The sequence below is a fragment of the Anser brachyrhynchus genome (genome assembly GCF_964034855.1).
Source record: "Anser brachyrhynchus genome assembly, chromosome: 5".
Classification (NCBI taxonomy): domain Eukaryota; kingdom Metazoa; phylum Chordata; class Aves; order Anseriformes; family Anatidae; genus Anser; species Anser brachyrhynchus.
In genome coordinates, this window is record NC_137699.1 from 6,086,749 (window position 1) to 6,109,589 (window position 22,841).

Sequence of the window (22,841 nt, forward strand, 5' to 3'; positions counted from 1 at the left end):
ACATATTAGACATTGTAACAGCATGTTGTAGTAGCCACGACATTCAGATATACAATTACAGTAAGATTAATTTCATTCAGTCATTGTCAGTTTGGAGAATGGCCTCCCTTTGAAGCAATTAGGTTACCACAGTACAGTTGTGTATGCATAAACAAGCAAACAGTCTACCTTCAGTTTGCTCTTAAGAGTGGATTATTCACTAAAAAGATGTACTCAGGCAGTGGAGGCTAGCAATTTTGGAAGATAAAGCTATTGCCAAATTTGAGCAGCATTTGTAGTCCAATAGTATAAAGTAAATATGTTAATAAATTTCGTTGTGATGTTTGAAATTGTGTTTGTATTGAAAATTAATAAAAACTACAGTAAAAGGAACTGAAGTAGGGTTAAAGCTTTACAATTCAAGTAAGCATTGAATTTGATTGAAAGCAACCTCCCGTTTATCTTGACAAATTGGATTAAGATTTATTGAGGACAATCGGAAATAAATGAATGTCTTAGCAAGCAAACTGAAAATGCTCTTTATTTCCCACAGCTTTAGTTACAACATCCCTTTTCCTTGTTTTGTATGGATAGGTTTGCAACTTCCAACAGGCCAGAAATCTAATCACATCTTGGGGTAATTAATAATTCAGAGCACACTTAACACAATGATTCTCAACTTTTCCATCAGATTAGAATCCTTTTCCATCTCAGTAGGGCATTTCCTATCACTTAGCAATACAACAAGGGCTTCTGGACCGATAGAGCTTTTCCATTGAAGTGGGCCACACACCTTGCTGCAGTGGCAGAAGAATTTCACAGGTCATGGTCTCACCCTCATTGCAGGCCCAGACTTACTCAGCACTTGAAATTACTGTCAGTCCAAATGCACTCAGAAGCTTTATTGCTTTCCAAGAGTCTGGCTGACTGTGCATGTCTTGGAATAACTCAAGCAGCTTCTTCCTGGTATTCAACATGCAATGGGAAGTCTAAAGGCCTCTTAGGAAGACTGCAGCTGGGAGCAGGCTCCCACCTGTAGCAATTACATGTTGCACAGACCTGTTTAGATTTTCAAGCCAGTGTGAGACTGCTTAGGCCTTCTGTACACAAGACACTGACAATTATGGGTGAGAGAGCATGAGAAGGCTACAGGTGGTAAAGCAACAGCAGCTGGTACCTCTGACTTGCAACCTCTGCCAGAAAATGCTCTCTCTAAGTTATCTTTTCATCTCTAAAGAAAACTTCAGAGGACAAGTAAGTCAAAAAATGAACACACCCTAAACTTATCATGTCACTGCAAGTAAATTACTTAGGCATAGTTATCAAATATTCCACTATCAACAATATAGAGAACAAACAGTTTTCTAACACTGCCTGAATTTCAGTTTCTCCTAAGTCAACAGGAACATAAAGTCTTTTTTCAGTCAACAAAGTATAAATCTTGGCTCAAGCCACAGCCCTATTAATCCTCCCCTGCCAGGTAATCCTCCCAGGCTAGGCGGTCCCCTTGCAAGACCACTGGGTAGAAATACACACAGCACCTCATCTGTATGACTGTCTTCCATAATCCCTTTCTTCTCTATATCCCACCTGCTGCTCGCTACCATAGAGGTTTCTCTGGAACTGTACCCAGTAAAGCAAACAGATGCTGTTTATATTATTCCCCATTTCATATTCTCTTCCTTAACTAATACTGTAAAAAGCAAAGCTCCTTTGATGTCCAGAACACTACGCATCTACGGGGAGAAAGGATGAGAATTGCCTCCAATGCAAGTGTTGTTTTTTTTTTTTCCTACTATTTGTTATGTAACCACAAGGGAAAAGGTTCATGTGAAGAAAATGTTCTTTCTCTTGCCTCTCCCTCCATGAATGAATTAAAGTCACTGAGGGTCTCTGCTTACAAGTGTAGCACCCCTGATACTGCTGAGCTTACAGTATTCTCTGTCATAAAACAAGGAAATAAGCTTGGTAGGCTTCAAACATCCATGCCAGTACAGCTTCCCTTTCCTGGAAAGAAAAGGGTTAAGAGAAAGACAGTATGCTGCTGAAAGGGACTTTGTGTCTTGATTAAAGCCAAACAGCAACCTTTGAAGCATAATGAGAGAGAGGAAAAGAAACCACATCCCAAAAATGCATAACCACTGAATTCACAGGACCAATGGCACAGACTGTGCTGTAAATATGCAAGATCCTATTGCATGCTGATTTCAGCTCAAAAACTCAGGTGTATGACAGCATACTATAAACAAAGAAGAAAAAAGAAATCTAAAGAAACTCACCTCAGCTTTGTTTTGTTTCTCTTCATATTCACTCTGCTCCTTCTCCATACCAACCAGCTTAATTTTCAGGTCTGAAACTTCAGCCATTAGATCCAATTTCTGAGTCTCTAGTGATGTTCGACTTAGCAGCTCCTGAAAGCAAAGCAGAAAATTTTCCTGAGTTATTTTTATTTGAACGCTGACAGAATGCTGCATGATTTGCTGGCAGTTCCATACATAGGTCTCTACCCCTTTGTTTATTCTTTCAATACAAAAGCAAAATGATTCTTTTCTTCAAAAGCCACATTCACTACTACTTTACTGTGCAAAAAGCATTTAATGCTGAAAGATAGATTTGATGTAGTCATTCACTGCAGGCAGAAAAAGTAACTCAAAAAGTACAGAGTGATTGGCAAATTCATATGAAAGCAAATTTCTCTACCTCTCTTTATGTTGCCTATACTTTGAACTGTTTGAACTGCATGTTTTGAGTTCTGCAGCTATTTTCACCTACACATTCTCCTTTGTTAATCACTAAACCAATGTCCTCTTCCCCACTTCAAAAAAATGTCTGGCACAGTGTTTATCCTTGCACAAGACATGAAATCAGAAAACAACACTAAGGCTGAGCACACACAAACCTACGTAATAACATAGAGACCTTCAGACAACACACTATAGAATAGTTGACTGCTTCCTAAGATATTCATCAGATGAAGCTACATTTTAGTATTATAATGCAACGTTTTAGAACATTTTATCATATGTTATTCAGCAAAGGATATGTTACAGAACAAGCACCCTAACCAAAACAGTACCAAAGATAAGCAACATTTCTGTAGTCATGCTTAACAGTATTTTAAGTTTATACTGTGTAGTACTTGGTAACTTTTCAAGACTACTAACTGTAGAGGGAACAACATTGAAAAAGAAGCAACATGACCCAACTGGAACCTAGAAGGCAATGTCTAAACCGAGTAATACCAAACTAGAAACAATTGGCCATGACTTTTGCTCGTGTGCCCTAAGCTCATTTTTCAGTTTGCAGAGAAAGGCGTACTTTGGACAGAGTGATATCACTGTATTTGGAAAACATTCATCATTCACCTTCATTGCATCTTTCAGTTTCCAAGAAAGCTAAAGCCAAAAATCTTCAAAAATTTAACAGAATATATTTAAAGTTGTGTCTCTTCGTCTCTATTTTCAAAGTGAAAAAATTCTTCAGGAGTCCTACTGAAAATTCAACACCTAACTTTACAAGTGCCTAATTAATTTTTTTTTTTTGCAAAGATCTTCGGTTTCAAAATGGGTATTCTGTTTTTTAAAATTTGATGGTAATTCAAACTCACACCGATGTTTTCATCCCATGAAACATACTGAGGAATTATAGCAGATTCTGCTTTGAATTACATGGAAATACCTTAACTGAATTTAGCATAGATATTTTGAACTATGCTGATGTTACTGAGAGGTCAAAAACTGCCCTTTCCATCAATATGCTCTTCTCATCTTGCCCTCTTCCACAAACTGTAGAGTATGTCGCATACTATGGTTTAGAGCCAAGGAAGCCACAAACATTATTTTAAAAATTATACAGGTAAAATTAATTTGGAACCCAAATCTGCTTTATATGTAAATTGTTTTCATCTGGTGGGGAATACTGCCTAAATTAGAAATAGCACTCAACTTGCATCTGCATCGAAACACCAGTTATCTAAGCCACCCACTATTCCCAGTGTTGTGCCCACTCTGCTGACACTGACAATGATATTTGTGTATGGATGGCAGAATAAACAGAAATTTAGTTTTTTAAAATTATTATTATATATATTTTTTTGGTCTCTGAATGGAATAATTTAAGTAATAATCAGGAAAAGGTAATGCATTGACTTCCTTTATTCCTATTCTAAGAAGCAGTCACCTAATGAAATCCCAGTACTAGCTGCTTTCTACAGAGGTGGTTACAAATTACAATTATAAACAACCCCTCAATGTTCCAGGGATAAAGGACTACATCTTCATTAATTTACACAAGATCCAGTCCTGCACATACTCCAGCCCAGATTGTAACAGGCTCTATACAGATGGTAACACAGCACATTTCTGCAGATTAAGATACAGCTATAAATGAGAACTTCGATATAGAAATAGGGCCACTTAACATCAAACAAGATAGGATAGCAGGATAAGGTAACTTTAGCCTCACTGACAGGCTCTATTCACTGTTGAACTAACACAACTTTTTTTTTTTTTTTTTTGACACTGACATGGCATTCAATGATGCAACAGGAAGATTTCTTAATAAGGCATAGCATCCATCTAGACATTTTTAACAACAGATCTGTCCTTTGAGCACACTGTCTGGTATTACTCCCTACTCTTTCAATAGGCTCCTAAATTACACTTACTTGTGCAGTGGAGAGTAATACCTCAATCTCATTCTGTGTTCAGCAGCTCCATGTGAAGAGTAAGGTGCTAGCTGGTATGAGTGAGCATGAAGGCAGCTGAGATCATTTTTTAATCAAGTCAAACAGAATTTTACAGTTTGCTCTGAAGCTGGAGGATCAGATCCTCAGCGAGTGTAAACTGGCATAAATCTCTTGCCTTAAAATAGACAAAATAGCTAACTATCCCTGGTTTGTTTTCAATGGAGCTACACTGATTTAAAACAGCTGACAATTTATCTTGCATCTAGAGTGTCTAACTTTTGCTTTGAAAGAAAGTGCCGTTTTAAGTAAATGTCCCCTCTTGAAATGGATAACATCTGGAAGCAATTATTTTCATCTTCAAGCAGATGCTCACAGCGAACAGCTCATTAGAGAATGTGACCCATTTTGTTACAGAGAAATTATAGTGTATTTCAGTGGTATGATGCAACTTGAAGCCAGCCAGAATAAATATGCCATTGTAAGAAAAGAAAATACAAATTTATGTTATTGGTTTTAAAGCAAAAAGGATAATATAAGAGAGGCAAAATGGTAATTAGGGTTGTAGCAGCTTTAGGAGGATTTTAAAAAATCTCAAATATAGAAGAGAAATAGAACACACTCTAAGAAATCTTATGTATAAGCAAGTTACTTGTTTTTTCATTTAAAATCCACTAAAAATATAAATTAATTTATTGAAGGTCCTTTTTGTGAAAACCAACTTTTAACCTTAAAAAAATAAGGAAAATGCTATTTTAGAGTAGAATAATTACAAAGATGAGTCATGCAGAAGGTACAATACATGTATGGCAGACAGATCAATGCACACCAAACTAGTTCCAAACACAACTGTATTTTTACAATTCACTCTGTATACTTTGTAAATATTTAATCATGCTTCTCAATATTCCCAGCAAAACTGAAACATGCACTGTATCTCACTTCCACATTTGGTTGGCTTGGAAATACATATTTCTTAAAAAGCTGCTTATAAAATTTAACATGACAGAAAACAGCTTAGAAAGAGGGCACCCACACTATTCTAGGTTATCTGTTTTAAGCACTGTAAATTTCAGGATATTTAGCAGTCTACAAAACAGATGAAACAATCATGCTATATACTGTTTGAGAAACCATAAATAAAATTCTAGTCAAGTGGAAAAAAAAGCAGACCCTAGGGTCTTGTTTGCACTTGTGCACTCTACAAAATACAAGACACCAAAACTTCATACTTTTCATATTCATTAAAGTAGCTGAGAGAGAGAGAGGGGCAGAGACAGACGGACCTACCTGGTAAGCAAGATTCAGCAAGAACCACCGCAAATGAGGACTGCACTTTCCAACTACTGTGTGTCAGCTGTGGTGGAAATAAGATATTTGCTTAACTGAAAACACAGCTGAGAGCAACGTACGTGTGTAATCTCCATGAAATGGTGCAAGTCAGTAGCAGAAAGTGAATTATAGCCCTCCAGTTCATCATTTGTCCATTACATAGTTAAGCAACAAAAAGGATAGAACTTCCCATTGCATTCACAAATTGAACGGTCCTTTGCATACGTCTGACAAGCAGATGTGCCTATAACTGTAAAATAATAAAGCGGTGCAATGCTCACCTGTATAGATAAGCTGCACAACTTGAGAGCACACTCTGAAAACCTCACGCCTTACAACCAGAGCAGCACAGAGCACACTTCAAACTCTGAAACGGTAAGCCAGCTGCTGGCAAGGAGTTACCACACGTTATAAACAAGTGCTGAAATTCATTTAAGATCAGATAACTGAGGCAATTGAAAGTTGAAGGAATGAACCTTGCCAGCCAGCAAAGTTCCTGAGAAGCAAACAGATACACACCAGATTTGCACTGTGCAACCAAGACAGGATTCCGTCTCCCTTGAGAACAAGACAACAGCAAAACCAGAATAGGTACATGCTAAATTGCATTGGATTCAAGTTCCTACTCTCATACAGCTCCTCCCTGCATTTTTTATTTTTTTTTAAAGAAGATTCTCCATTGTGCCTCACCAAGGACGTTGTCTGGCACATGTTCACCTGCTCTGCGCGCCCAGGTAGAAATTGGCCATAAACTGACATCAGAAAGAGGGAAAGCACAGAAATTCACTCCTGTTCATTCAAGTGTTTCAGTCTCCATGTATTTGAGACAGAAAAAAAACCCTAAAGCCAAGCACTTTGTACTTTGCAACAGAATTTAATCGACAGAAGACACAATAATCCTTATGCAATGCAGCCAGCTGACAAGATTCCTCTGGATTGCTTAGTGCAACTACGTGTCACAAATAAGCTGGAAGGCAAAAACAAACTGTCAAACCACATTCAGGATTTGGTACAGGTCAGGTAGAAGACAGTCACTGCCACACAGTTCAGCTTTTTGGCACAGCTTTGATTGGCAAAATAACCTGTACACTTTATGCCATAGAGCTTCAATGACAACTAGTATCTGCTAAATCCATCAAGTGCAGCACAGGAATAGCAAAGAAGTATTTTCACTTGCGATAATTACTATACCGAATGCACTTAAAAGAACTGTGGAAGTGAAATCCGAATGTGTAGAAAATTCCCTTTTCAAACTGACAAGAATGACAACATTGATTCCATCGCACCAGTGCATTTACGTTCTGGCTGGCTGGTGCTTTCTGTTATGGGACAATTTAGGACAATTACTTTATCTATATATAGAGAGAGCAAAATCTACTTTTGCTTTCCAATTCTGTTCTACATTTATTCACAGTACAAATGAAGCAAAAGTTGATCAAATGTGGATAGGAAGTTCCTCCGAGGCTAACGTAGCAGATGTTCAAGATCCCCTCTTGGCTTAAAAATTGTTTCTTTCTTAAAATTCACTGGAAGTTCTTAGAAATGCTACAGATTAATTTAGAGCAAGACACATATCCACCATTTTTCTCTAAAATCAGCTGTAATTTCACATTTTAAAGTAGCTGATATACTAGAAATGGACTGTCACAACATAAATTGTGTTTTTAAGATGATTCTAGGAGGTTTTCTTTTTTTTGAGACAAATTCATTAGAATGTACTAAGGGGCAAGGGAGGTAACTATTCACACAGGTAGCATTTCCATGTCTATTACACACTCAATGGCAAGACAGAGATACAACTAAAACTCAATTCAGAGAGACCAAACTGGGGTCTTGCTCCTAGGCATGCCCCAAAAAATTTTCTCTTACCATTGGCTATGATTGAAGGACAAGAAAACATTTTTCTTGGCCCAAACTAAAAGGATATTTAATGACAGATCTAAAGTTTTGCCATTGACTTTCATGAGTTTTTGAAAGATCTACTTCATTTTAAAGACAGTGCAAATACCTCAAAGGCAATGTTCTTTCTTAATTAGGGTCTGTAGTGGAAAAAGTATCCTTAAAAAAGCAGAATGTTGAGTTTGACATAGTAGCATCACATGTCATGAAAACATACATGTCATATTTTCTTTGACTGTGGTTTCATAAACATCTAGGTCAAATGTGCAGCCCACCACTGTCGTTATGCCATGCCTTAACCTCTTCTGTAAGCTGGTTCAATTCACTAACCCAGCAAGAAAATATCCCCTTTTAACCACAGCCTGCCCCCATTCCTTTCTGCCCAGTCATAGAGAAAAAAATCTGGTGAGCATCAGAGTCAGTATAAAACAAGTTGTAGAAGCACATATTCAGGAACAGAAAGAACAAAAGAACAGAACAAAGCCTTCTCTTTTTTTGTAGTGGAAAACTGTTAGATGAGCTCAACACGTTTCCCATAAGCCCACATTTTGACTAAGGAATATTGGTCCCTCTTAGAGAATCACAATTTCCTCCAAAGAAGCAGCAATCTCTGTTGTTACTATTCAGCATTCAAGATGTCCATCCCAAACGCTGAACAGCCTTTTTAGGTAATTCGAACAAAGTTTATTTTAGCTGCTGTTTCAAAAGTGTTTGCATGATAGCTTTGTAGCAGGGTTCAAAACAACTGTGCATAAATCATAAGCCAAAAGGATTTTAGCCAGTAACCACACCCTTATAAAGTGGACAAGTCTCTGCTAGCACAGATTCAGAAAAGCTGTTTTGCAGGGTAGCATTACATACCCTTGCTGTCGTGGTACTACCAGATAACTTTTAAAGTAATTTCATTAAATTATCTTAAGACATATCATTTTTTGTTGTTGTTGCTGTAGCATTTTAAGCACAAAATTAAATTAGATTCCTTATAGTTCCCAAAATTAAAAAGACAAGGCTTATGCTGTACTCACATATATGGCTTCTCAGATAAGTAAAAAAAAAAAAAAAAAGCTTATCCATATTGCAGTTAGCTTAGTTCTACCAATACACATTAAAGATTTCTCAAAATAGGGCAATTATCTTCTTCATTCCATCTTCTATTTAGAAGAAGCTGTCAGCTTAAGATCACAAATGTAGGAATCAATGTAGTTCAATATATTCCAAATAAACAAGCAGAACCAAGAAATAAAATTGGATTTACAATATACCTCAAGAGAATAATAGAAGTCTTTCTGGAAAGCAAGAATATTTATACAGGCAGATAGAGGTGGATGATTATTATTTATTTATTTGTATTACAAAACAGGTAGTTTTGTGCAAAAAATAAATTAATACTGTAATACTGTCTTGATTGCCCTTGAATGATGCAGAGAATAATTCTGACTAGAAAATCTCAATGACAACATTAATATCTTTCATGTCATTACTAAGTGTCATGGGCACTTGTACAGGACATTGGAAACTGCTGACGAAGACGACCTAGTTTTACATTAAAACAGGAACCTTCTACACTCTATATGAATGCCTTCATGAAGTTTGAAAACAGATTTTCATAATTTAAATATTAAATAAACAGTTGCTGTTCTTTGAATTTCACTTCAGATGTCACTGAAAAACTAGATGTGCTTGCTGTTTATATTTTCTAAAACACCCCTTCATTTAAGTATAGAATAAAACTTTTCCTAGTTGGAAACATTTTGGGTTACAACAGTTGTGAGACCAATTTTGTTTTGTTTTGTTTGTTTTTATTATTTTGAGAAACTTGGAGAGTTTTAACTGAAAGATGTTTAGGATACAAGTTCACCATATGGAAACCGCTACCATTTAGATACAAATGTACATGGATCCTTTTCATAGTAAAATAAATTTATTCAGAATAACATAAGTGTAATTTAAAGCTATGAATAGTTCATTGAAAGACTTGCATATTTCCCATAGACTAAAATATTAAGTTTATAACAGAACATTTCAGTGGCTGGAAGGGGGAAATACATGTTCCTCAAGAACAATATATATCCTGCAAATTTCTGGTCTATATTTTAAGGGTTATTTACAGTTTCAAATTTATTTTCAATGTCTGTGCATTGTATTACCAGCAGTTTATCTGCATATATAGCAACTTTTCTTGGTAGAAACAGAAAACTGCACAGGGAAATTTCTTTCATGACCACTAACCTACCATCCGTACAGTACCACATGAAATATTAGATACTTATTATTCATCCTTTTTCCTCAATATATGTCATGAAACAGCACCAATAGATTAAATCACATAGCCTGAAATTGTTGATAACGAAAAATGCCATGTACTTTTTTTTTCAAAAACAAGGGGAAAACGAAATTAAGCAAAAATCTGTATAGAACCTAACTTGATACAGTAATTCATTTCAACTTTACTAACTGTTCAGCTTCAAAGCCATATGAAAATAGAAGATATTTAGATAAAAGTTTTCAATTCTGTAACTGCTACATATATGAGGTACATTTAACCTGTCTAACCAGTTACTCAGCCATGTCCAAATTTAGTTCATCAGCACAGTGCAAATAATACACAATAGTTTCATTTTACATGCTGCCACGTACAGTGTTATGTAACCAGCCAATAAAACATTTTTGCAACAGAAAAACAAAGAAACTTTTATTTAAAAAAAAAAAAGTGCAAAGCAGCAAGAGAACAATAAAAAGAGGCAATTCTTTCTGTTTTCTCTTTTTGCCAAAGGCACTCACACACGCAGACAAACTAAGCATGTATACTCTCCTCTCCTTTGGAGGATATTATGTAAAAATCTTTCCAATTCAGATTTTTACCTGTTGAAGCATTTCTTCTGTAGCATTCAGTTTCAACTGATGTCCCTCAAGACAGATTTCTAAGTCCCGGATTTTCTCTCCTTGAGCTTCCACCTGGTCTGTAAGAACACTCACCTGTAATTTGAGAAGAGAAGCGCAATGCTACTGAACTGACTGTAAATAAGTTTGAATTTCATTATACAATTAACATCCAAATGCACATTTCTACAGCAAGTTCTCTTTTAAAGTCCTTAGTAGTTTCAGACTCTTTCATAACTTGCTCCACTGAGATAGAGAGTTTTCCAGTCTCACCTACAAATATTTTCATTCAACCCCCGCCCCGCTCGGACTGCTTTTTTTTAAATATTAAAATGAGAGAACATTTCTAGAACAGCTGGAAGAATACTTTTAGGTAGCCTGAGTCAGTTCATGCACAAGTTTCAACAATTAGAAAGCACCAAACAAGAACATATTATACTGAAAATACTTGAAGTGGTCTTGAAGCATGCACTATTTCAGGTTCTGTTGGCATTCAACTCCCTAAAATGGATAAATGATAAAAACTGTTCATTTGGAAACCAACCAATTACCTTACTTCTTACAAGAACAGAAAAACAGCTTACCTATCAATAAAGCGTTTTGAAGTTGTAAGGAATGCAATGAGTAAAAGGCATGTTTTAGCAGCAACAAAGTTCTATTCCAAGAAAAATTCCCAGGCTTTGCAAGCCAAAACATGAAAGTAAAAGAAGCGAGATACAGACAATGAATCCCAGGAAAAGAAACAATAAGCTGTACTGGTAAAGAACTGTAGGAATCGTGGTACAGACTGCTGAATGTGTAACAAGAAAAGCCCAGCAGCCAAGCTCAAAGCTTGTAAAGTTCTAAAAAAAACCCAACAAACCAACAAGAACCTAGACTCAGCATAACATTAGAAAGATGTGAAAAAGTGTTAATTCCTATGTTAAGAAGCACATACACTCTGTAGATTAATTTTTGCTGTTTATTTATATAAAAGTAGTTTCCACCACAGGCTAAACCTTGATTACACTATAAAATGTTACCTCAAACAACAAAGCAACCTTAGGTTTCGAAACTCCAGTTTTAATGAAACGCGTTAACAAAAGCTTATCTATGTTCTCGTATCCAACTCTGGAGTACTTTTACTTAAAAAAAAAAAAAAAAAGTACTTGGAAGTGAAACCTTTAAGATGTACCCATACCCGTTAAGCAGCATTGTTAAAGCCCAAGGGAATCAACAAACAACTGAGTTCACTTCAGGGCAGCTGCAGCGGGAATGACTGGGTGATCCATATTTGTTTTACCTGCAAACATAATGACAAGGATGCCTGGGAGAGGAATACAGAAAAAGAAAAACAGAGTATCTTATTTTTATGCCTTTAAAGTAGTTGGCCCTTGAGAAAAGCACAGATGAACACAGGATGAGAGATGACAGGAAGGAGTGGGTGGAGGGAGATCGCAACATTTTGCCACTCTTGGCCAGAAGCACACTAAGACACATGTGAGCTGGTAGGGTGGAAAGAACTCCCCACAAGGAAGTCTATTGCTTATCAACTCTTTTGTTTCGCTCCCATTACGTATGTGATGGTGCACAAGAGGTTCTGAGAGGTCAGAAAGCAAGAAAAAAAGATAAACCGAAGCCCCTTCTTCAGTCTGACACATTTTCCAGAGCAAGAAAACGTGCTTGACTTAAAGGGTCAGGTTAAGTTCCAACCAGTATTGTAACCTATAAGGAAAACTCTGTATATTAACTGTGACCTGCAAAGGCATTTAGTAAAAGTTTAGCAGCTTTAGAAGCACTGTGCTGAAGATTCCAATTATTAGGTTGAGAGGCACATTAGCTACTTTGAGCTCATATTTTCCCCTCCGTTTAAGATCACATCTGCCAGACTCTTCTAGGAATCCGTAAGCTGCACACAGAGTATAACCTCAGCATATGCTGCACTGGCAAGTCCATCTTGCCTTAGCAGTGCAACATCAACACGAGTCAGCCCCTAGTGAATAAATTTTCCGTAAATATCTGTAAGAGAGGTATATTGAAAAAATAGCCCCAAATCAAGTGGTATAATGTTTTAAAATACCTTAGGAAAAAGACCTTTGTGGAAAAAAAGAAAAACCCTAAACAGTAAGTACATTAGCTCCTATACACAGGCACTGAGCTCTAAGACAGTATCGTGGATGCTGTAGCATTTCCAGTCTCCACCACATACTGAACAGTAGAAGTAGGTTTCAAGGTCCCCTGTTTGAGTTAGTCTTGGGAGAAACAGTGTGTGAGAGGCACCTGTAAAGTTGCCTTGGTATGGCTTCTTCTGCAGCAAGACTGGAGCTCTCCCAGCTTTGTATTCCCCACAGATTATAGCTGTGGACCACAGTTGCTGTTACAACAGACTGTAAGCCACTGTGCAGAAGTGCTCTGTCTCCAATCACTTTCATCTTTCATGCCAATCAATGATCACACCCAAGAGCAGGGTTTGCACCAACAGACTCTCTAAGGCCAACGTAACCTCAAGATGGGGCTTGCTTACGTTCCTCATATTTGACCGCATAGACAGAATGTGCAGAACTGGTATAAACGAGGTTCTAAAAGAATCACAGGATGGATGAGGTGGGAAAGGAGGATGACCTCTGGAGGCCATCTTGTCCAACCCCTCTGCTCAAGCAGGGCCACCTAGAGCAGGTTGCCCAGGACCAATCCCCAGCTCTGGATCTTGGCATCTTCTTATTTTTGTTGTTGATCACCTGCTGACCAAGGCTTTCATCTATGTTATTTGACTGGGGGTTTTGGTGTTCTACTGCAATAGTGTGCAGTGCAATAGGAAAATACATTAGAACAAATATTGACTACATCTCTTGATAGGGTTGCAATGTAGGTAAAAGGCAAAAGAGAAGTTTCTACATCTGATTTTAATCCATTCGTTTTGAGGGAAAACCGCAGGCAGGACCCTGAACCATGTCATAAAAGCCTCTTCTTTGTGAGTTTGGGTAGCTGTATTGTATAAATATCTATTTGTGTGGATGAAGAAATAGTTACTAAAAATCAACATGAAGAGACAGGGAAAGTACATAATGAGAAGTTGCCTCTAAGTTGCCTCTAGTGCTTTTGGAGACTAGTGGTCCTATTAAATCTGCAAGAACCGACACATTTCTAACACCACAATTCTGCCAAACCTGTAGAAGACCACCAGTGCAAAATGACCATCAGCAACCATCTGTATGGCTCAAACCACATCCAGGAGGACAGCCCCTTCTATACACAGACAAGGATTATAGGACTATAAACATATGTGATGATACAAAGGACCCCTTCAGGACAAAGAAACAGGTACATTGGTACAACCCTGTGCTTCTGAGTGAAGTTCTGAGTGGGTTTAGTCTTCTAATTGTTGCTCCAATTATGAGTGCACATTTGTACAAGTGTGAGAAATGAACATACTGTGTGAAAAGCTGTGTGCTATCATTAATAGAATCTCATTAATAGAATCAACATGCTACAGTTAATAACAGCTTCATTAATGTGTAAATTAATATTATTGATAAATAAATAATTATTTAGAATAAAATATTGTTTAATAATATTATTTATTTATTATTTATTTATTAAAGTTGTGATGCTGTCTCAACCAACTTCTAATCTCCTATTAGAAAATGAAAATTTGAAACACATGAACATTTAAGTTCCAAACAGAATATTATTGTTTTTTTTTCCCACTCAGGATTTGATTTGACTTTACCTCCCCCTCCTTAAGCTTTTTGATGATGTAAAGCAACTTCAGTCCAATATACAAGCAGGGAAAATATTAGTTCTACCCACTTACGATTTATGAAAAACTTTTAATTTCTCATTTTTGTTTCTGAGACTTTCAAGTCTTCCACATCCCAATAATAACCAAACTATCGGTCTGAAGCTATATGGTGGTATAAGCATCATCTAGCTTTTGAATCCCTGGTCTCAAGATGCTAAACAGCTTCCCATATTGTTACAACCTATCCATCCTTATAAATGGTAGCACATAGAAATAGATCACTCAGTGGAATGATAAAATTTTTGCAATACACATTTGCTAACAGAAGTTTAATGACTTCAATGGAGAAGAAAGTAAGGAATGAGTATGTTATCTTGAAACACAACAGCATAGTTTTCCCCTTATTCTTCAGTCTTTCAGTTCATTAAAAACAGTGTCATGCAGAATCTAGAAAGTAACTGGCAAAATCTGGTAAACCTAGAATGAAAACTATTACCAGTACATTACTATCTTGGAGAAATAATAACAACAATAATAACATCACTCTGAAGTTCCTTAATCATCATTCTTACCGTAGCTGTTATTCCCCACTCCCACACCCAGTTATTGCACCATTAGACCAACCATATGGATTATAAAAATCATAAATTAATTCCTGATTAACTATCAGTTACATTTCATGACCTGCTAACTTTTTTTTCCCCACAGAATATACTCTTTTACTTCACCTTTTATTCAATGAATATCAACTACATAGACAATATTCTCTTTAAAACATACCTGCAGTATGAGAGACTCTTTATCACCTTCTAATCGTGCCAATCTTTCTTGATAGGTTTCATTATTAGTAGATGAATGATGATTCACCTGTGACTGGGGAGAAAAGTGCTGTAAGAACTTTTACAGTTAATATTAAAATTTCAAGAAATAGTTAATAAAATTGATACAGCGTGGTTGTTATAATGCAAAATACATGCAAAAAGTATGTCTACAGAACAAAGCTGTTTATTTTGTATGTATTAAACCTTTTGTACGTGTGGTTTTTAGCTGGATTTTGAATACTTTCTCATTTCCAAAAATCAGTAATTGTATAGGAATAGATTTGATATTTGCTAGCAACTTATCACTTCACTGGGAGATGCCAGCTTAACAAGGCAAAAACATGAACTATATGATTTTAAAGGTCATTCCTTATTAACTTTTGTAGTATAATGAAAATAAGGAATCCTCATAAGTAAACAAGATTTATTTCTGTATGTCCACCTAGATAATCCTTTGACCTCAGCTATGCATCCTCAATCAAAGCATCAGCCAGTCTGCTTGGGCTACTATTCCACTTGAAGAGCAAAGTCTTTTAGATCAGAAATCTTTAACCTTGGCAGCTACATTAGAGCTAAAACTTCCCTCCATATCATTAAATGGTTTTCCCAATGGACAGCCCACAGGCCTTCCCAATGTCTCTGACGTCGCACACAATGGTAGGTGAGCACTTTTCTGAACACAGAACACCAAGTTCAGGGAACAACAGCACACTACTAGGCAGGAGAAGATTCTCCTAGTAACAAAAGCTAAGGATGAAGACTGCCCAGTCAGGTAGTCTTTGTTTGCACCCTTTATGCTGCTGTCATTTGCAATTTTCTATGCCAGACTTAAGAAATATGCCTGTAACCACTTGTGTAACCACCTCCCCCCTTCCCTTACAAACACTGTGAGTTAAATTGCTGCCAATATATTTTAACAAAAGCAACTTGTCATCACTGCAAAACACAGTTAACATTTTATATAATCAGTAACTAAGAATTAATTCAACATCAAATCACAAATAAGACAGACACTTTACTACACTCACATTTACCAAACGTATAACCCCTGGTGATGTCTGCAGCACTGACTGACTGTGAAGTATCCTCTGTAGGAAGTTCAACACTCAATACCCATATAAGACCTAGTGAATCACACCCATGTGGACAAGGAGAAGTGGAAAACAAACAAACAAAAAAACCCAACCCTGGCAAAAGGTCAGCCAGAGACCGCTCAGATAAGTACAGTACACAGAAAATGGCCTGCTAAAAAAAGTGGCTGATTGACACACAGCAGTTGTTTAAGACTTGGGAAGTCTTTGTGGCATGCATTAAGACAAGATAAAACAATGTAATATGAACCAAGACCATCTGTGGATGGTTGGAGTGCACGCTGCAGTTGTGAAAGACTGTACTGAGATGAAACTGAGTATAGTTAGGTATCACATGTATCAGCAGGAACTTAATATGGAATCCGTAGCACTGAAGTTGTAAGACCAGAGAGCAACGAGTTAGTGTAAGAGATGACAAACAATGAACACTAGACTCACGTAACCACATGAACCAAAAGGCTGAATCAACAAGATTTGCCACAGACAAATATGTTACTTCAGAAGATGTAGCCTTAAAGACTAAAAATCATTACCCGAGCTCCACAACCTATAAGTTAAATGTATTAATTATATTTCTTGTAATGAAACAATGGGAGAGATGTCAAAAAAAATAATTTCTGATAACTTAGTAAAGAAGTAGAAGGAAAGGTGGCTGGAACAGTTAGGATGGTAGTAGTGCTGCAGATGAAAAGTCAAGTGTATACCATACATGCTTTGCCTAAGACAGCTGCAAAGCAATTTCTTGAATCACCTGTATTACACTCTAAGAGAACTTGGATATAGTTTAATGACAATCAGATTACATCTGATATAAATGCAAAGTATTTCCTCAAATAATTCAAAACCGTTTCTCCCAGTTCTTAAAAAAAAAAAAAGAAACTTCAGCTTCTTATTCATCTTTAGTATCCAGATCTCTCTTGAAAATGTTCCCTTTAATCTAATTTGGACATAATATTAACACAAGCTGAAAATATGAGCGTGTAAGTATCACTTAGGTGATCCAGTCATTACAGAGTACTATTCAGAGAAAAAGGCTTAAATATTCCTCCAGAATATGATACAAAAAATATCAGACTTCAGAGTATGATTCAACAGCTTTATGTTAAAATGAGGATAATTAGCAAAAATATGAAAGGGTATGGCAAGAAAGGGAAGACATATTTGAGCAATTCAGCTAGCTAGCTTGATTTTCAAGTCTTCTCAGACAGGAGAGTCCAGTAAGCAAGGAATTTTCGTTTCCTTGCATGTTATTTTAACGGGAGACAATTAAGAATGTAGCACATTGCCAGAACTGAGCAACTATTGTTTAGAGTTTATGTACTGATGTTCTGTTCAGAGGTTTCTGAAACAAAACTTGAATCTGCATAGTCTGTAAAAGTAAGCCCCTTACAGCAAGCACATATGCAAGGTAATAAAATTGAACATAGGCCAATTTATGTTCTCTTTGTGTGTTAGTTTCATCTCCAAGATACTCCAACACAGCTGATTTTAAAACAAAGCCCACCAACTTCTGAAGTTCATCAGCAAACTGTTACACAAAAATTTATCACTAAGGCATGTATCTCATATTGGGCTATGGAGGAGGAAGGAGCTGGGAGAAGAAATCTGGCAGTCAGTTAGACTGGTGATTTGTAAGCTTTTTCAACAAGTCACCCGCCTCTTAGAAAGAGATTACGTCAAAACCCTCCTCCCTTCTTATTCAGAATCACATGAATCACTTTCAGTTCCACTGATAATTGAATCAGATGCCTGTGGCAACTATAGTACTTGCATTAATGGGAAAGATTAGGGACATACATGATGTATTGTCTTTTGTTGCAGTTTAGAAGCTGAGAAGAGGAATATGGCCAGCAGAGTTCAACCAGCCAGTTTACCACAAACTACTAACAGCACACAGACTGCAATATTATATTTCAATACAAGAAAAATGTACACTATGGACTTTTTCCAGTCTCTCTGGAGTTGATAATATTTAGAAGAATACAAACTTCCCAAGTTTTGATTACTGTTTTGGGTCACCAGAATTGAAGTTATGAGTCACAATATTTGCTATTGTATAGTGGTGAGTGAGAAGCCTACACAGTAAACAATTTTATTTTAGCATCTATCTATGGATACAATACAAATTTAATCTCTTGGCATCCTAGTGCTACCTGAAATACACACCCATCTGAATGTATGTACATTCACTCAGCATACTTGAGGAGGGAGAGGTGGCTGGAACATGATTTCTGGATCTGCAATTCTTGCCTTTCATCTGAAGGCAATTATGAAAGCAACAACAGGATTTTTCTGCTTGTCATTGTTCGTTGTTGATGAAGTGAAAGTGGCAGTCAATCTGAAAGAGCTAACAACATATAGTCTGCAATTAAGTACAGGCAAAGCTAGGTAAATTCACGCAGTCACAGTATCACAGATTTCTAGGTTGGAAGAGACCTCAAGATCATCGAGTCCAACCTCCGACCTAACACTAAGTACTCCACTAAACCATATCGCTAAGCTCTACATCTAAACGTCTTTTAAAGACCTCCAGGGATGGTGACTCCACCACCTCCCTGGGCAGCCCGTTCCAATGCTTAATAACCCTTTCGGTAAAGAAGTACTTCCTAACATCCAACCTAAAACTCCCCTGTCGCAACTTTCGCCCATTCCCCCTCGTCCTGTCACCAGGCACGTAGGAGAACAGACCAACCCCCACCTCTTTACAGCCTCCTTTAAGGTAACTGTAGAGAGCGATAAGGTCGCCCCTGAGCCTCCTCTTCTCCAGGCTGAACAAGCCCAGCTCCCTCAGCCGCTCCTCGTAAGACTTGTTCTCCAGACCCCTCACCAGCTTGGTCGCCCTTCTCTGGACTCGCTCGAGCACGTCCATGTCCTTCCTGTAGCAAGGGGCCCAAAGATCCTTAAGATCAAATAATTTTGACCAAATATTTATACTTTTATCAGGATAACTTTTCCCATTGCTAAAACTTCTCCTCCAGACAGTTAAGTTAGTTAAAGGAAGATATCCTTACAGAAGTCATGAAGTTCACCCTTAATATCATAAGCTTAATTAATACAGCATATGCTTGATTGCTTCACCTCTTGCTAGCACAGGTTATGTACAGTAGCCAGAACAAAAGAAACAAAAGCATAGCACTAATGTATATCTGTCTCAGGTCAACCATCAGCTCAGAGCTGCACACACTTGAAAATTTAAGTCCAAAGCAAGCTATAAGAGTCATCACGTTTCCATTCCATATGAAGGCATCTCTTTCAAAATGACAAGTCTTACCCTTGCAAAGTTTTCCTGACACGTGAGATTTTCCATTTTGCTACACTTCATCTACTGCAGTTCAAAAAGCCCAGTTTTGTAATGCTCTTGGAGAGCACGTGATACTGTTTTGTCATAAATACTAGCATTTATTTCTGTGATGAAACTTAGTAACTTGTGATTACACCTATATGCCCATGAACCAAAATGGGGGTTACGTCATTTTTATTCAGAATAGTGTGTTCCAATTAAGGCCAGATGGAAGGAAGATAAAGCAACAGCACCACAGAGGATATTGTATGTGAACCCTTTAACCCAAGCTCCTTGGGAGAACCAAAGAAAACTCAATCTGAAGATGATGCACATTTAGCATTTGGAAGGTGGGGTGAGAGCCTTAGGTTCTTTAGCTTGCAACAGAAGTTTAACAGCAACAGATTCATGCTTAGGCCCCGTAAATGAACATGACACCAGCTTCCCACAGACTGACAGCCTGTCGTAAAGTAATGGTAATAGTGCCCCGTATATACACAAGAACTTTTCCATATCCTTCTAGAAAGAGACTGCTAAGAGACGCTTAGAGGCAGCATTAATTCTTCTTTCTGTCAGAAGACAGAAAAAAGTAAAATGTAAAAAAAAAAAAAATGAACAAATGAAAGCATGAGCTGTGCCTCATATACAACTGGGACAAGACTAAAATTTTTGTTTGTTTGTTTGTTTGGCTTTATTTGGTCTTACTTTTTGGTGCCCACTCTATCTATAACCTATGAGCATTCTTGGCACAGCACTTTTCACAGGTCGTTTTAACGTCAAGGAAGTCTAATGGAAAGAGCTGAAACGTGGTGATGCTCTGTTTAAATTTGACCTAAATATTGCCTTGTACCTGCTGCTGCTGCATGATACTACTGTTGTTATGTTACAAGACTACTGCTTAAAACCATATCCTCTGTTCTAAGCATCTGAAAATATCATCTGTGTCCTTCATTTCCCCCTGCCTGGGTCTCATGATTTTTTATAATTGTTTGTTTGCTGTCCTAATCCAGTCCAAGGCACAGATACATGTGGGAAAATGTGGCTTAACCAACTAACTGCAACATCAAAACCGATCCTGGTCTCTGAAGTGACTTCTTATGATGAAATTGGAACCAACTTTGGTGTACTTCACCAAGGGTTTATGGAAGTCTGTTGCAGTTACTCTCTGTTAAGTGCCATTCATTACTCTGGAGGGTACTCATACTTGCACTCGCAGCCAAAGAGCAATAGTTTATGATTGCGGGGCCCCAAATCTATCCCAGTCAGTGCCAGACATGGGACACTAGGATTCTTGAATATGAGAATTAAATAAGTAACTTAGATTTTATTTTTTAAATAACTTATCAAAAGAATTTGGGAGCACGCTGCTCAAGGTCTCCTGGGAACAATGCAAGATCATTTTTCATTTCTCTGCAATTCCCCCACATGTGCTCACTCCCTTAAAGAGACTGCAAGGAAAAGGAGCAATATTGATATTCTCCTTTATGTGCCTTACAGAAAAGGAATTAAGTGCAACCATTGTAATGGCATTATTAATTTCTGAAGAAGTTTGTGCTATGTTTGAACAGGGTATCCTTTCTAAACACAGTACTTGAAAATCATCCCAAAGACACCCTCTGTTGTTTGTACCCCCCAGAACGGTCAGCATTTCAGTAAGAGCCATTCTTCACTGATGCTACCTTTTTGGAGCCCTTTCTCATTGTTTTGTAGTTCTCAGCGCACACTGAATGCAATAGTCTGATAACACCACACTGTAGCCTTTTTTTTTTTTTTTAAGCAAAATTACATTTTAGAAATGAAATTAAACCAAGAAGCAGGGGCAACAGACATACCATACTCAAAATATCATTTAAATAACAAGTTAACGTGATCTCAAAGACCACTAAAGAGTTATCTAGCTTTAACTGCACAGAGCACAGGTTAAACTAACAGTCTAATGTTACCAAACGTACTTCCTGTTGCCTCCTCTCCTTCACTCACCCACTCATTCCCCATTTAATCCCCTCCCCATCCACATGCCAGAAATGTAAGAGCTTTGAGAATGTGATGCAAATGTTTTGTAAATTAACTGAACTTCAAGATTCTCAAGCTTTTATTAAAGACTGACATATCATGAATATTTTATATTCATTCAAGAAGCTACCCAAATTGAAGTTCCTATTCACATTCCACATAGGTATTTACCTATATTTCATGTTTACATGTTCAGTAAAAACAAAAAAAGAGTGCATGTTCATTTGTATACCTGTGTTTTTAAACTAGTGCCATACAGAAGCACTAACATAAATATCGTGCGTACAATTTCCAGTAAAAGTACACATAGGTTAAAAATAGTTTTTTAAAGGTATAATGAGATGTGCTCCTTACACGACATACAATTAAATCAATATTGTAATTAAAAACAAATAAACAAACAAACAAAAAAACAGTATATTGTGAAAGATCTATTCTCATCCCACTCATGCATTTTTCAAAAACTGAGAAATAAATAGTTAGAATGTATAAAATCTACAAGCTGACAAAAACTAAGGGATTTTTCTAAGGTGATCAGATAACTGCACAAACCTTGTTTTTCTTTTACAGGAAGACAAAAACAATCTCATTATATTATGCAGTTAATTCATGTTCACATTCACGTTTAGCACAAAATTAGGATTTTAATAGCACTGCCTTTAAAAAAAAAACATATTTTAATAAGAGAAATGTGAGCAGGAAAAATGTACAACCATTTTTATCCAAAACAAAGGCATCCTAAAAAGTCACATACAATTACCTCAATGAAGAATTAAGTGAAGAACCAGTGCAAATACATCTTAATTTTAAACTACAAAGTCGTAAACAATGTATTCTCATTTTTTGCCATACATTGTCATGTAGGATATACTTTGTTGTATTATAATCTCAGGAAAGCATAAGCACTTACTAGAATCTATTGCCATTTGTTCAAAGTTTGATTCTAGGGTTTCACTTTTAAAGACAAAGACAGCTGATTCTCCCCCCTCCCGCCCTCCTCCTGCATGCCTCCCCCTCCTGCATGAAGCGTCTCCAATTCATTTCTCATAAAGGAACTTACAATATTTTACGTCTGAGGCACCCAACGCGTTTCCTTCTGCAAAGCTCAGAATTCTGACTTCGCTTTGCTAACATGCATTTA

At 37.0% G+C, this 22,841-nt stretch overlaps 1 protein-coding gene across 27 annotated transcripts in view; it reads right to left on the reverse strand.

The window, feature by feature from the left end:
- PPFIBP2 (PPFIA binding protein 2) overlaps window positions 1–22,841 on the reverse strand; it is a 112,759-nt gene that overhangs the window by 35,501 nt on the left and 54,417 nt on the right. For 19 of the 27 annotated variants that reach the window (XM_080592262.1, XM_080592270.1, XM_080592251.1 and 16 more), the window contains 3 exons: window positions 15,276–15,368; window positions 10,757–10,870; window positions 2,259–2,390 (listed from right to left, as the gene is read on the reverse strand). In XM_080592262.1, coding sequence (XP_080448388.1) covers window positions 2,259–2,390; window positions 10,757–10,870; window positions 15,276–15,368 — 339 coding nt within the window. Of the gene's footprint in view, window positions 1–2,258; window positions 2,391–2,679; window positions 2,703–4,645; window positions 5,010–5,953; window positions 6,191–6,276; window positions 6,402–10,756; window positions 11,028–11,047; window positions 11,067–11,222; window positions 11,283–15,275; window positions 15,369–22,760; window positions 22,780–22,841 lie in introns of those variants that run through there. The other 8 variants (XM_080592260.1, XM_080592258.1, XM_080592261.1 and 5 more) reach the window with 8 other exon arrangements.